A 13,844-nucleotide genomic window follows, 5' to 3' on the forward strand; every position below is an offset into this window, starting at 1 on the left:
CCATGTTACCTATAGGCAACATGGCCTGTCAGAGAAAAATGTGGAAGTCAGTCATAATTGGAATGGAATCTGAATGATCTGACACATAACCACTTGACCCCAGAGATAATGTGTATCGATTTTTTGTGTGAATTTTTGGACAAAATCTGAGTGGTAGCAAAAAGTGTGTTTTGAACAAAACATAACATGCTGGAAAATGTATTATGGCACAAATGGCTGGGGACTACAGTATATGGAAAGTTGCGTCATGACTCATTATCCAAGCAATACAGGGGAAACTGGCTTTTTGATTTTGATTGTACAACCTATGGTTGAAGAGTTATAGGCCAAAACGTGAAGTGGGCTGTAATGGCGTCACCATGACGCCAATTTGAAATATTTGGGGTGGAGATTCTTCCTTGGCCTACTGTGAGTGTGTATGTAAAGTTTCACGGCCATTGGGCTCTGTTCATGATTTGTGGCATTTTGTGTAAAACGGGCCACTCCCGTAAACTTTGGAAAACCGATTTGTGTGAGGTTTGGACAAAATCTGTAGGAGTAATATAATGTTTTGTATATTGGCCTCCTGGTGGCGCTATAACAGGCCGATGTGAAAAAAGCTTCCTTGGCTTCCCAGAAGTGTGCGTGCAAAGTTTCACACCGATTAGTCCAACGCTGCCGGAAATTAGCTGCTCACAGACAAACCCACGGATGGACGGACACACGGACAGACAGACACGAGCGAAAACATAGTCTCTAGACAATTGAAAATTAATAAAAATAACAATTCTGTTCTCAGCAGGCTGGTGAGGAGACTAGAATCCTGCCAATATGTTGCCCGTATTGCTTTTAGCGATAATAAGTAAGTAGATTATTGTCCTTTGTGTGTTGATATATCTGAAAATGTAACCTACACTACAGTAACTACATACTGTGGTTATTGCGGTGTTTTGTTTTCAATCTGTGTTTGTATGCATGTATTCATTTTTTTATTTACTTTGCAGGTATGGTGGCCTCTGGTAAGTTCAACTCAATATCAGCAAAACATTTCACGTAATTCGTCAAACAATACAATTTCAAAAAGTTGAATTATGGACGGGCCTTTTAATAAAAGTGCATTTTAAGAAGTGAATTAAAAGAAGAATGATAGGGGCGATCGGCTGGCGCAGTGGTAAAGTTCCTGCCCACACCACGGAGGTTGTGGGTTCGAATCCTCCGTGGTGCAGCCGGCTTTGTCGGGCGTCTATGCGAACCCAATTGGCCCGTGTTCGCGGGAGGGTAATAAAACGGTCATTGCACGTACCCCTACAGGCTGGGGTGGCGCCTGTCAGCAGGGAGTGTTGGTCGGGAGGAGTAGGATGAAGGCCCATGATAAAAGGCTCATGATAAAATGGTATCATTTCATCATGAGCATTAGTGAGGACCAATTATATGAAGATAGGTGGAAAATGGGTGAAGTCGTCCTTTAATATGTTGGATTCATGTTAATGTGTATTTTCAAACATTTAACCCCTTAAAACCTCAACACATTGGCTCTGTACTTAGTCTGCTCTTTTTTCTTCTACACCAAACCTCTATTTATCTCCAGTACGATCGATCCCCAGATGGTTGCTAATCACGGAGGGTTTCACTGTGTTTCCAAAAAAAACAAAAAAACAATCCAGAACTTCCCGTTTGCGTGTTATGCGCCGTTGAAAATAGCTTGTCTCGCCAAAAATACACACAGGAGCCGAGATACAGAATATTTCCCAAATACTTTAACCAGGAAGTGAACGGAGCAGTACATCTTCGGATCATGTTATCTCCTGGTTCTATGTAAAAAAAGAAAAGAAAAAAGAAAAAAAGACAGCAGGCTGCGCCTTAGTTAACCTTATATTAAGTATGGTCATGATGACTGTGTGGCTCCAGGTGATAGCATTCTTTCTTAATGAATTCCTGTCTTCTCTCCATGTGTGTCTTCTCTCCCTACAGTGAGTATTGTCCCTGAGCTTGAGGGGGTGACAAACTACCAGTTGGTTCGTCCAATCAGACTGCACACAGTGCAAAGGAGAGACGCAGAGGTAAAATAAAAGATGTCACACAGTAAAGCATACATGCTTTGCCTCAATAATACCACTGTCCACCTTTCTGGTTCAGGTTGGTTGATATAAGAACAACAGAGATGTGGTCAACAATGGCATAATGGTCAGACACTTCATCACAATCAAGATTTCTGTCTAGCTTTTTTGACCAAACTTCCTGACCAAAATTGTTCATGTTGAATCAGCATTGCGGATGTAGACTATCTATTTATTGTTCCTTGTTATGATTCCCCCTCAGTCCGCCAGGCCAGAAACCATGAAATATGCCATGAAGGTGGATGGCAAAGACATTGAGATGCATCTGGAGAAAAACAGGTGAATCACACCTGATTAGGATTGTAAAATCAAATTTGTGTTGTATCCTTTCTACTGTGTCTGTCTGTCTGTCTGTCTGTCTGTCTGTCTGTCTGTCTGTCTGTCTGTCTGTCTGTCTGTCTAGTATTGACTAGCCTGTCTGTCAGGTTATATCACTTAATACACTCGAATGGAACAAATGATTTGCACATCAAAATCTACAGCTCCTCTTAAAACCAGCCACACAAAAAAACACATCCTACACATCACGTGAGGCTGGTTCTCACACATAGACAAAAATGTCAACTTCTTAAGAATAGATTACATACTGGCATGACGTGACCATTCTGTCCATTTCTGTCTTTGTACTTCTCAGAGAATTACTTGGTGCAGACTACAGTGAAACCTACTACCGGAAAGACAACACACCAGTCACCACAACTCCTACTGACATTGTAAGTGGCCTACCTTCAGGGAACATTAAAAAGCCAATATAGCCAAAACAAATCTACAAATTTACTCTCTATAACATAGAGAGTAAATTATATATATATATAATATATAGAGTCTATATAGATGGAACGGAACCTAACATTTCCATGATATGGATGGTTCCAAGTGAGAGACCTGTCCAGTCAAATGAATCAATTCATCACTAATCATGTTCTCTTTTAGGATCACTGCTACTATCATGGCAAGATTGTGAACGAGAGTGAATCAACGGTCAGCATCAGCACCTGTGATGGACTCAGGTGAGGTCCCACGCTTACAATACAGCATATCTCTGACAACTTACACCTTATTTTAAATAATAGATAATACAACTCAGTTGTTCATTACTGCTATATATGGGACATTTACTTTACAGTTAAGCTGTACACTAAAAAGGCATTAGACAAGCACTACAACTTCACTTAGACAAAACAACAACAGTGAGACAAGATGGAATAATGTGAAGGAAAGTTAAATAACTGCTGGTGCATGCTACTACATGCCCTTTATCTGTAGAATCTCGAATCAGAGAGAGGGTTCCACCCATATCCGTTTTGCTCAAGTAGGATACAGTCCCTACCAAAGCAGGAGTTAATTTGTTCCTGAGACACGGTTCTCAATCACTCTGCTGCAGTGATTCTCTAACTTTTTCATGTCAAGGACCCTTGACCCTTGAGTGAACCTCCATCTGAAAATGCGTTGTGCCTGGGACCCCAAATCTTAAAAAAAATATTCCACATTTCTTTCAAGATCTTTCTAAAATAGATCTACAAGCTCACAATGTGTTGTGATGCGACACGGCACCGAGTGCCGCGCTATGAGCTTGTAGATCTGCTATTTTTGAAAAATCGTGAAAATGTGTGCAAATCTTTGAATATATATTGTTTTAAAGCGAACATAACAAGATGGCGGTCCGCGACCAAATGCATATCATTTTGGGGGTCCTTGACATGAAAAGGTTTGAGCACCACTGATATAGAAACATACGTTTTTTTCAGAATACTGTTGTGAATTAGAAGAGATTTGTAGATTTGGCTTCAGGTCTTAATGGGTTAAAGTGATTGTGATACTATTTTATTTTTTTTGCTGAGGACCCCCTGGATTCCTCTCAAGTACCCCTGGGGGTCGCTCGGCCCCACTTTGAGAACTCATGCTATACAATATCTTATATTTCAGGGGCTACTTCAAAACAGCGGCGCAACGCTACCTGATTGAGCCCTTGTCGGGCGAGGACACGGGAGACCATGCAGTAATGAAATATGAGGACCAGAGCTCCAAGCCCATGACGTGTGGTGTCACCAACACCAGCTGGAGCGACGAGTTTGAGCCCCTGACAGGCCGCAGCCGCTCGCGATTTGCGGTAAAAACCTCAGCACTTCTTCTACTTTACATCCTTATTTAATTTTATTTATGTATTCATTTAATTGACTTATTTAATTAATTTGCTTGTTATTTGTTTATTTACCCTTTTTAACTAATTAATGTATTTACTTACTATATACTATATTTTAGTCTAACTTTAGGGGTATTGTTAAATTTAATTAATCTCAAAATTGCATTATAATAATAAAAATGATAATTATTAGTATTGTTATGATGTCTGTTGCCTGATATCACAGGACTATTAAACATGACTTTGCCGGTTGTATTTGTTCTTCCGCTAGGGTCAGTCTATGTTCCAAAAGCAGAAATACATTGAGCTCTACCTGGTTGCCGATAAAAGTGAGGTAAGATAAGCTTCATGTTACCACCTCAGACAATGTCACTGTCAGACATGGGCCAGGCTGGTTGCAAGATTGTTATCAGTCCTGAGTCAGACATGAGTTGCAAAACAGTTTTAGCATTTAGTTTTATCCTGTTTGCCGCACCAGAGTTTTTCACACTGTTTCATGTCACAGAAAACTGACATTTAGATGTTTTACTCTGATTGCATAAACTTAAGAAACTCATTGCACTGTCCTGTGGCGAACCACACACCCATCTGGCACCTAAGCAGACTAAAACAAACCATATTAAGCTTTTAGTCTTAAAATGACTCTCTTCATATCTTCAACCTCCTTAATAAGTAGACCACCTATCAGATAAATCATACCACTAATGTCTGAGGAATCAAACCGGTGAGTAAGACATACAAAACAGGAAATGAGGTCACTCTAACTTTATGTTGCAGTACGATAAATTGCAGCAAGATGAAGCGGAACTCCGAAAGAGGATATTCGAAATGGTCAACTTTGTCAATATGGTGAGTTACGTCATTAAAAAACACATTTTCAGGGAGATTTTCCCTGAGCGCAATCATACCTTATACAGTAGGACACGTCGTAACCCGTGAACTAATATACATCAGAATGCTGCTGAGGAACTGGCTATTTAGATTTGATTTGATATGAATGTTGACATTTCCAACACACCTTGTAGTGTGCGTCAAATTTAGCTTATTGTTTGTTGTTGTAGTCAGTAAAACCTCAATGATAATTTTAGTTATAATGAGTATTTTTGTGTCACATCCATTTCAGATGTATTTTCTTACTGCCATATTTATACCAAAGTTTTTGCTATCTATGCATGCCTGAGTTCTCACTGTTTGTGAGAGCACAGATGTGGCAAAAGTAGGACATTCCTCTATTAATTCAGTTCATTGATCCTCATCCTATTGGTAGTATTATTTACTGTAACTTTCACCAATACAATGAGCATGGCATCAGCCACAATGTGTCACGATGCAACACATTGTGAGCTTGTAGATCTGCTATTTTCAAAAGATGTATACATTTTGAACTTGGGGCAAATGGGACATTCTGCACAATGAGTACATTTACTGTTGGTACTTCAAGTACATTTTGAGGCAAATACCTTTGTACTTTTAATTTACTCAAGTAAATTCTGAAAACTGGACTTTATTTCTTCATTACTGTATTGATACTTTTACTGAAGTAAAACATTTGATTATTTTTTCTACCACTGGTGATGGCTGCAGGTGTACAAACCTCTGAACACCTTCATCGCCCTGGTGGGTCTGGAGGTGTGGTCCATCAGGGACCAGTTCAATGTTTCACAAAACAGTATAACCACGCTGTACGCTTTCAATGAATGGAGGAACAGTGACCTGTTGAAGAGGAAGAACCATGACAATGCACATCTGATCAGGTCAGCCTAGTTTGAATATGACATTTATCAGGATCCCAGAATGTTGTGGATTTCAACGATTCTCAACCTGTGGTCCGGGAGGATATTGCAAGTGGGCACCCAAATAATTGGCAAAAACACTAAAATTTAGATAATAAACATTAATATGAAGGAAATAAAATAAAATAAAAATGACACGGTATTATTATTAGTTATTATACGTTTTATTTGTGAGACAGATAAATAAGAACTTAAAGTATACTACGTTAGTTCCATTGATTCAAGGCCGAACACAATCGATTGATTGATCATTAAAATAAACATGCTCTGAAAATGTATTTGCGGCCCCCACAGACGTGGGGCCCCCCACAGACATGGGAGCTAAAGACCCCTCTTTATGGGAGCTCAGCTCACACTGGCTCCCACAAAACTCCAACCCTGAGGTAGAGGAGAGAAGACACAATTCTAGGCCAGGAAAGGCAAGCAGCACACCCAGAGACAGGGGTCATAACCACTACACTATCTGTTGTCAGCATCCTTTGCACAAAAATATTTGACATTAACCCATTCAATCCGGGAATGCATCTATAAATGTCTTCTAAATCGTAACAGTTTTCTGAAAAACGTATGTTGTTGCTATATCAGTGGTTCTCAGATCTTTTCATGTCAAGGACCCCCACAATTATATGTATTTGGCCGCGGACCCCCCATCTGAACATATTTTGTTCCAGGGTCCCTGGAACGTCTATTAATATTTAATCAACTAATAACTGTGGGTGGAAATTGTATTTATTTTATCATTATAGGAACGCAAATGACTCCCTTATAGCGTACAAAACCTTGAGGTATTATTTTCTTCCAACAGTTGATAATGTGCTTTCCATGTTTTTCAGTGGTATGGACTTTGAAGGAAGTATTATAGGACGTGCTTTTGTTTCAACCCTCTGCTCAAGTCACTCATCTGGGATTGTACAGGTACTGTATAGCCTGGTAAACCCTCCCTACGGAAATCTCATTTCCATTTGATTCCAGGAATCAAATGGAAATGAGATTTCCGGAGGGAGGGTTTACCAGGCTAGGTACTGTAAGGAACTCAGCAACAATTGTAACTGATATTCGAGTGCTGTTACTTTGTTAGATATTGTGATAACGATTATTGATTGTGATTAGTAGCTGTTCTGAAACAAATTAGATCACATGTGTATTGTATTACTTACATAAACGGTATGCTACGTCTATAAACATCTTGACCATGTAATTTACCACACTGGCTTTGTAAATTAAATTAAATGAGTCAACATTGCTAGACATTGCCTACCTATATCGTATTACTAATTACTAAAACTGAAATCACTACATGATGGATTGTGCAGCCCTAGAGTGACTAAGTCTAACAGTTGAGAGTGAGCAATTCTAGCAAATTCCCCATCCTCAACCTTGCTGTACATGAAATGAGTCTTGGTAAACCTAGATAGTTAAATGAGTGTTAAAAAAAATAGAATAATAATAATGATCACAGAGTCTAAAGAGATTTTATGATCCATGGGTTTGTACAAGGTCTTCAGTCGTATCATTTGACGCTTTAGAAATATTGTATGGTTATTTTCTCTTTAGCGTTTTTTTATTTATTTTGTCATAAACCCGGCATGCATCCTCAATGTGTTGTAAGAAGAGGAAGTGTTACGACCCGTGAGGTCTAGGGTAAGAGTCGTACCATAATTGATGGAAACAACATTTGTAAATATAGTGAATTTATTAACCCAAAGAATGGATGACAAATGTGTGATATAATGGCTTTGACGTGAAACACAAAATAATACAGCACAAAGGAACTAACATAGGCTAACCAATAATAAAAGATAAATAACTTAACAAAAGAAAAGACTCCTCGAGAGGATCTTCAAGGCACCATAGTCATTGGTCGGTGGCGGGGGAATGGAGGGACAGAACTCCGCTAGCACGTAGTGTAGTGCTGTTGGCTGTCAGAGACAGACTGAGCTTATATGGGCGGTCACCGGCCTCTCAGCTGATCGTTGTCATGCCGACGGGGTGAGACGACCAATCCGTGGGGGCGATCACTCCCCACGTGACGATCCGTCGGCAGACCACGCCCCCATGCCGAGGAAGGAACGAATGGGGCAATCAAGCCGAAGCCCAGCGCTCCCGTCGATTTGATCCAATGAAATCCAATGAAATCCAATGATATCCACAGGAAGTGATGCCCACACAGCCTAGGAAACTTGTGGATAGGGAATGTAACCACACAGCCTAATACCATAGCACACATAATAATAATAATAATAACCATAACGGCCACCGGCCGTAACAGGAAGTATATTAGTGGTGGGGAGAAAAATCAAGAAAAGAAACAGACTTGTGGTCGGTTACAGAAATACAGACCAAAATAAGTCTTACTACAAAACAGCAGGAGCTATATTTTCAGTTCTACAGATCGCAGGACATGAATATGGGTTAGATTGCAACAAATATCATCCAATGTAGTCTATAATACAAAATGTAGCATTGCGTTGGACGTAGTCATGTAGTCGCAACATAGTCAAGCTCTGTCTATTAGCTCTTTATGATCAATAATAAGCTGATGGCTGATTATCTGTGCAGCGTTGCGAGCTTGTAAATCTACTATTTACAGCAAAGAGATGTGGCGTAGTGGGAAAACAGGCACCATGCACGTGTAGAGCCCTGGGGGACCATGGTCAATTAAGTATATAAAGGGCAAAAGTACATATAAAGGGTATTCAAGATGAACCTCACAGTTTGTTTCTAATAAAAGTTAGTTAAAATAGTTTTTTGCTTGGCTTTGGATTGACTAATGGCTTGTTTGGTTACTTTTTTCAGGATTGGACAACCAGGGCCATCGTCGTAGGGGCGACGCTGGCCCATGAGATGGGCCACAACTTGGGTATGCGCCATGATGTGGATGTTGAGGGATGTGCTTGTTCCGGAGTCAGATGCATTATGGAATCTTCAATCAGGTACAAAGGGCCCCATTGACGCGTGTCCATCCCCAATTTTGCTAGTTAAATGGCATGGCAGATAGTCAGGCCACAAAGTAAGGCGCAATGTACAAAGGGGATTTTATTTATTCTCATCTATTAGTCATATCTATGTTTGGAGCATTAAATGAATTATTAGAACTAGACCATACCCGGTCGGCGCATCCGTGGGGGATATGCGCACATGATCTGGCAACCCGGGAGGCGACATTGTTTGACACATAAACGCTAATAAGAAGCTGAGATTTGATGAAATCAAAAAACAGAATGCACAGTTAAGTTCAGATGGTAATGGTCAATGGCTGTGTGCAAAATCAGAGCAATTGGTCCAGCCACTGAGGAGAACCCGGGTAGTTTCACCTACCACTACAGAGACCTACCACTACAGACAGACAGACAGACAGACAGACAGACAGACAGACAGACAGACAGACAGAGGTTACTAGAATTATAGTAGGATTATCAGAGTGTCTTCTCCCATTCCCCTTATAAGCCATCACCATGCACTTGCATGATGATGGTGAGAAGCAAACGGTTTTCTGCTGAGGAAAGATGGCCAATGCCTGTTACAGCCTGACAAGACAAGTACTGTTAACAGTGACACTCTTGTTCTGTGAGGGACAGGTCCTTGGAGTGGTGAGCCCGCACAACTCCCAATGCACTCTTTATAGCAAGGAAATACTGTGCCAGACAGACTAGACCAGGTCAGAGCTGGTCTAAAGCATTATTACTTTCTAATTGTATTCACTCTCCGTAACATAGCAATGTGGCAACAATTTGCCTAGCTACACCTCATTTTAAAACCAATATACCCATCGGCCCACATGATGCTCACAAGCAACACTCGTGCTGTGCTTTGTGCAGGGCAGGGACGTGCTGGCCTCTGGGAAATTTGGGACAATTCCCGAACGGCCGCTCCATTCCAGGCCGACCAGGTCCGCCGTTTAAATATATATATATATATATTTATATATATATATTTTTTTTTACTGTACATTTTTCATTGTATATTTTTATTATAAATAATAAAATTGATTATTTTTTATTATAAATAAAAATATACCGCTCATCGGTTAGTATTTGGGACCTCGCCACGCAGCCGGAGGCAAAAAATCTCTTGCGCGCGGCCTAGATTCCCAGGTTGAATTATGGGCCCAGCACGTCCTTGGTGCAGGATTTAACATAGGGCATCCTCAGAGCCCCACTCCTAGTGGGACAAAAAAATGCAGCGTCTCATTTTTTTATTCTTATTTTGTTTTATATAAAAACTTTTTTTAAACACATTCCCTTCCCCACTTATTATTATTCATGTAAAAAAAATCATGTGTATGTTAATAGTCATACAGTATATATTTTTGAGAGACTGTCTGACAGTCTGTGTACTCTATGTTGCCCTTTTTTATCAAGCACCTGGTCCCATCCTAGCTCCTTCAGTAACTGTAGCAGTGCCTACTACGAAACGTTTCTGACTTCAGAGGAACCTGACTGTATGCTAGACAAGCCGGACTACAAAGACGTTGTGGCTCCTCCGCGATGTGGGAATGGATTTCTGGAGAGGGGAGAGGAGTGCGATTGTGGCAGTCTGGAGGTAAACAGCAAATCAGAGCATTTAGGCATTTATTTAAATGTTTTCGTCTTTCAGCTCCTATGTTCCCCTTATCCAGAGCAAAGTACGAGAGAGAGAGAGAGAGAGAGAGAGAGAGAGAGAAAGAGAAAGAGAGAGAGAGAGAGAGAGAGAGAGAGAGAGAGAGAGAGAGAGAGAGAGAGAGAGAGAGAGAGAGAATCCTCAAAAGGGTACTTAAGTAAAGTACTTGAGACAGACAGACAGACAGACAGACAGACAGACAGACAGACAGACAGACAGACAGACAATTGCTTCATAGGGAGTAACAATTCTAATTGCGTACAAGTTCAGCAACATACAACACTTGAATATGGGTGAAAACTAGCAGGGAAAAGTCCAGGGCCCTGGGCTGACAGGGGCCCTACAGGATGCAGATGTGTACTGTAGATGTTATTGGTCGGTCCATATAGCACATAGAGTGCCAGGGAATTCTCAAACCCATGACAACTGTCTTTGACCCTAGAATGGCGATATTAGAAAGAGGTGCTACTAAAAGTATATGAAGAAATATTGTATGAATAACATAGTGGTGTGTAATGGCAGAAATCTTAGGTGTGTTTGTTTTGACTGTAACTGTACCTTATATCAGAATTGTTCTTTTTAAGTACTACTATTACATCGCACTTCTACTCAAATCTCCTGATGTGAAGTCACTGGGGGTTAAATCTAATTACATGTAATTACATGTAATTTAATTATTGAGGCTGAATAAGAGTGAACAGAAAGAATGCAAGGGCGCTCGGCTGGGGCTAACCAAACGTAATCAAATGTGATCAGATGCATGCATTCCGGTCGTATACTCGCTGCAGCTCAGATCAGTTACAAGAGTGTGAGGACATTACAGTACCACAAGGATTGACTCTTTCTGAATGACATGGTACATACAATATACTACTTCCCTATTTAGAATTTGGAAGAGAAAACTGCAGCTTCAGTTTGGAAAGTGCAATCGTTTTCTCCTAAATCTGAGCAGTATCATAACATTATTGGAATATTTCCAAGTGATTGACTTCAAATGTAAATGATGGCTTACTTACAGAGGAGCATTAGACAAAAGGGCATTAATAACATGGTTTGTTAAAGGAGATAACAGTAATAGCATTATGAAAATAACAACCTAATGATTGTTTTGGTTGTTCACTCAGGAGTGCACTGACCCAAGCTGCAACGCCACCAGCTGCACACTGACAGAGAGTTCAACCACACCAGTTCCAGAGACAAATTCTACAACCACAGATATAACTCGTCCCACAGCAACTACGCCAACTACTACACCAACTACTAGACCAACAACTACTCCAACTACTAGACCAACAACTACTCCAACTACTAGACCAACAACTACTCCAACTACTAGACCAACAACTAGACCAACAACTACTCCAACTACTAGACCAACAACTACTCCAACTACTAGACCAACAACTACACCAACAACTACTCCAACTACTAGACCAACAACTACTCCAACTACTAGACCAACAACTACTCCAACTACTAGACCAACAACTACTCCAACTACTAGACCAACAACTACTCCAACTACTAGACCAACAACTACACCAACTACTAGACCAACAACTACTCCAACTACTAGACCAACAACTACTCCAACTACTAGACCAACAACTACACCAACAACTACTCCAACTACTAGACCAACAACTACTCCAACTACTAGACCAACAACTACTCCAACTACTACACCAACAACTACACCAACAACTACTCCAACTACTAGACCAACAACTACTCCAACTACAACACCAACAACTACAACAACTACTCCAACTACAACACCACCAACAACTACAACAACTACACCAACTACTACACCAACAACTACAACAACTACACCAACAACTACTCCAACTACCACTAATCCCTGTGAGGAGCTGGACTGTGTCGAGCATGAGCGTTGTGGTCCGAAGGATGTCGTCTACGGCTGCTACTGTGATGAGAACCACCATCGCCGCAAAAACGAGAGCTACGGTGCGGTACTGGTCACACTGAAAGACGGACCAGTTTCAAAATATATGTTCAATGTATAATAGGTTAACAGGTCTGCATATATTTTCATTTAATTGCATGAATGCAGTTGCTTTGGCAGTGGAATGGTTGCTGTTTGAATTTGGCAGAGTCCTATCATAGTTATCATTATTGGTGTATTGCATTATAAAATATAATGTGTATTCTTATCTCTCTTCCATAGATTCATTTGTCTCATGTGCCGGTGGTGCTGGCAACATCTCCCTGTTCCGCTGCCAGCTGTTTGAAGCTGGCTTCCACCACGAGGTCCTCCACCTCAAGGACTCATCCTGCAAAGGGACTCTCCAGGACGGAATGCTGGTGTTCCACTTCGATAACATTCTCGAGCTGTGTGGGACAGTTCTCACGGTAAAAATGTCCAAAGTCTAGATTTTGTGTTACATAACTGCTACAAATATCAACACAGTAGATACCTGTATATGATTCCACTGTATAAATGATATTGTTTCTTTTTAACAGTTAGTAAAGTACATGGGCTTTATTTCAAGTCTGTATGGAATTTTGTTTTTGCAGCAAAACACAATGGATGTAGCCAAAATTTACAAAGCATCTATTGAACACGTTAAATTAACCTAAAAATAAAGAACTCCAGCTCACAACTTCACTCTTTTCGCTAATTCATGCTTTGTCGGATGACCCTTTTGACAAGTATAGCCAGATAGGTGTTGGCCGGACACTTTTAAGTATGAATTAGCATGTACATTCCCTAATGCTATTGTGTCATCCCCCTGACAGAGCAATGGGACCCACATCAAGTACGAGAATGTCATCCAAGGTGAGGTGGACCGCCATGATGATTCCCCCATCAGTCGCAAGAGGAGCATCCGCCTGGATTTCAGCTGCGAGTACCCTCTGACCCAGTCTGTGTCTATGGAGGTCGGCATTAACCCCATACAAAGGTGAGAGCCTCACCATGCCATTGCCCCTTCCCAAAACTCATTCCACCACGACCCGCTTATTTCCCATTAACCCACACATTAGAAGGTGGCAAAGTATAGTAGTGGTTATGCTGTCCCGTATCGACAAGGTCACACAATTACTTCTTTCCCTTTTTGTATGTCGTTTGAGTCTTGAATATGAATGGTGATAGCAAATAATGAAATCTTATGTTGCATCAAATTATTTCACTATAGCTTAACCCATTAAGACCTGACGCATCTGTGTTATTTTTAGTTTTGAGCTAAA

The 13,844-nt window shown here is 40.6% G+C and overlaps 1 protein-coding gene across 1 annotated transcript; it reads left to right on the top strand.

Annotated features, from left to right (window-relative positions):
- Nucleotides 1-985: 985 nt before the first annotated feature.
- LOC311063008 (zinc metalloproteinase-disintegrin BlatH1-like) lies at nucleotides 986-12,492 on the top strand (the record flags this gene model as incomplete). The annotated part of the gene is made up of 12 exons (XM_084082225.1): nucleotides 986-998; nucleotides 1,951-2,039; nucleotides 2,299-2,375; nucleotides 2,731-2,809; nucleotides 3,030-3,106; nucleotides 4,023-4,206; nucleotides 4,511-4,573; nucleotides 5,017-5,088; nucleotides 5,824-5,993; nucleotides 8,843-8,965; nucleotides 10,394-10,574; nucleotides 12,352-12,492. The coding sequence occupies 12 exons, from the start codon at nucleotides 986-988 to the stop codon at nucleotides 12,490-12,492; spliced, it is 1,269 nt and encodes a 422-aa protein (XP_083938351.1).
- Between the last annotated feature and the right edge of the window lie 1,352 nt (nucleotides 12,493-13,844).

Source organism: Gymnoscopelus microlampas, assembly GCF_963454915.1.
Source record: "Gymnoscopelus microlampas genome assembly, chromosome: 16".
Classification (NCBI taxonomy): Eukaryota; Metazoa; Chordata; class Actinopteri; order Myctophiformes; family Myctophidae; genus Gymnoscopelus; species Gymnoscopelus microlampas.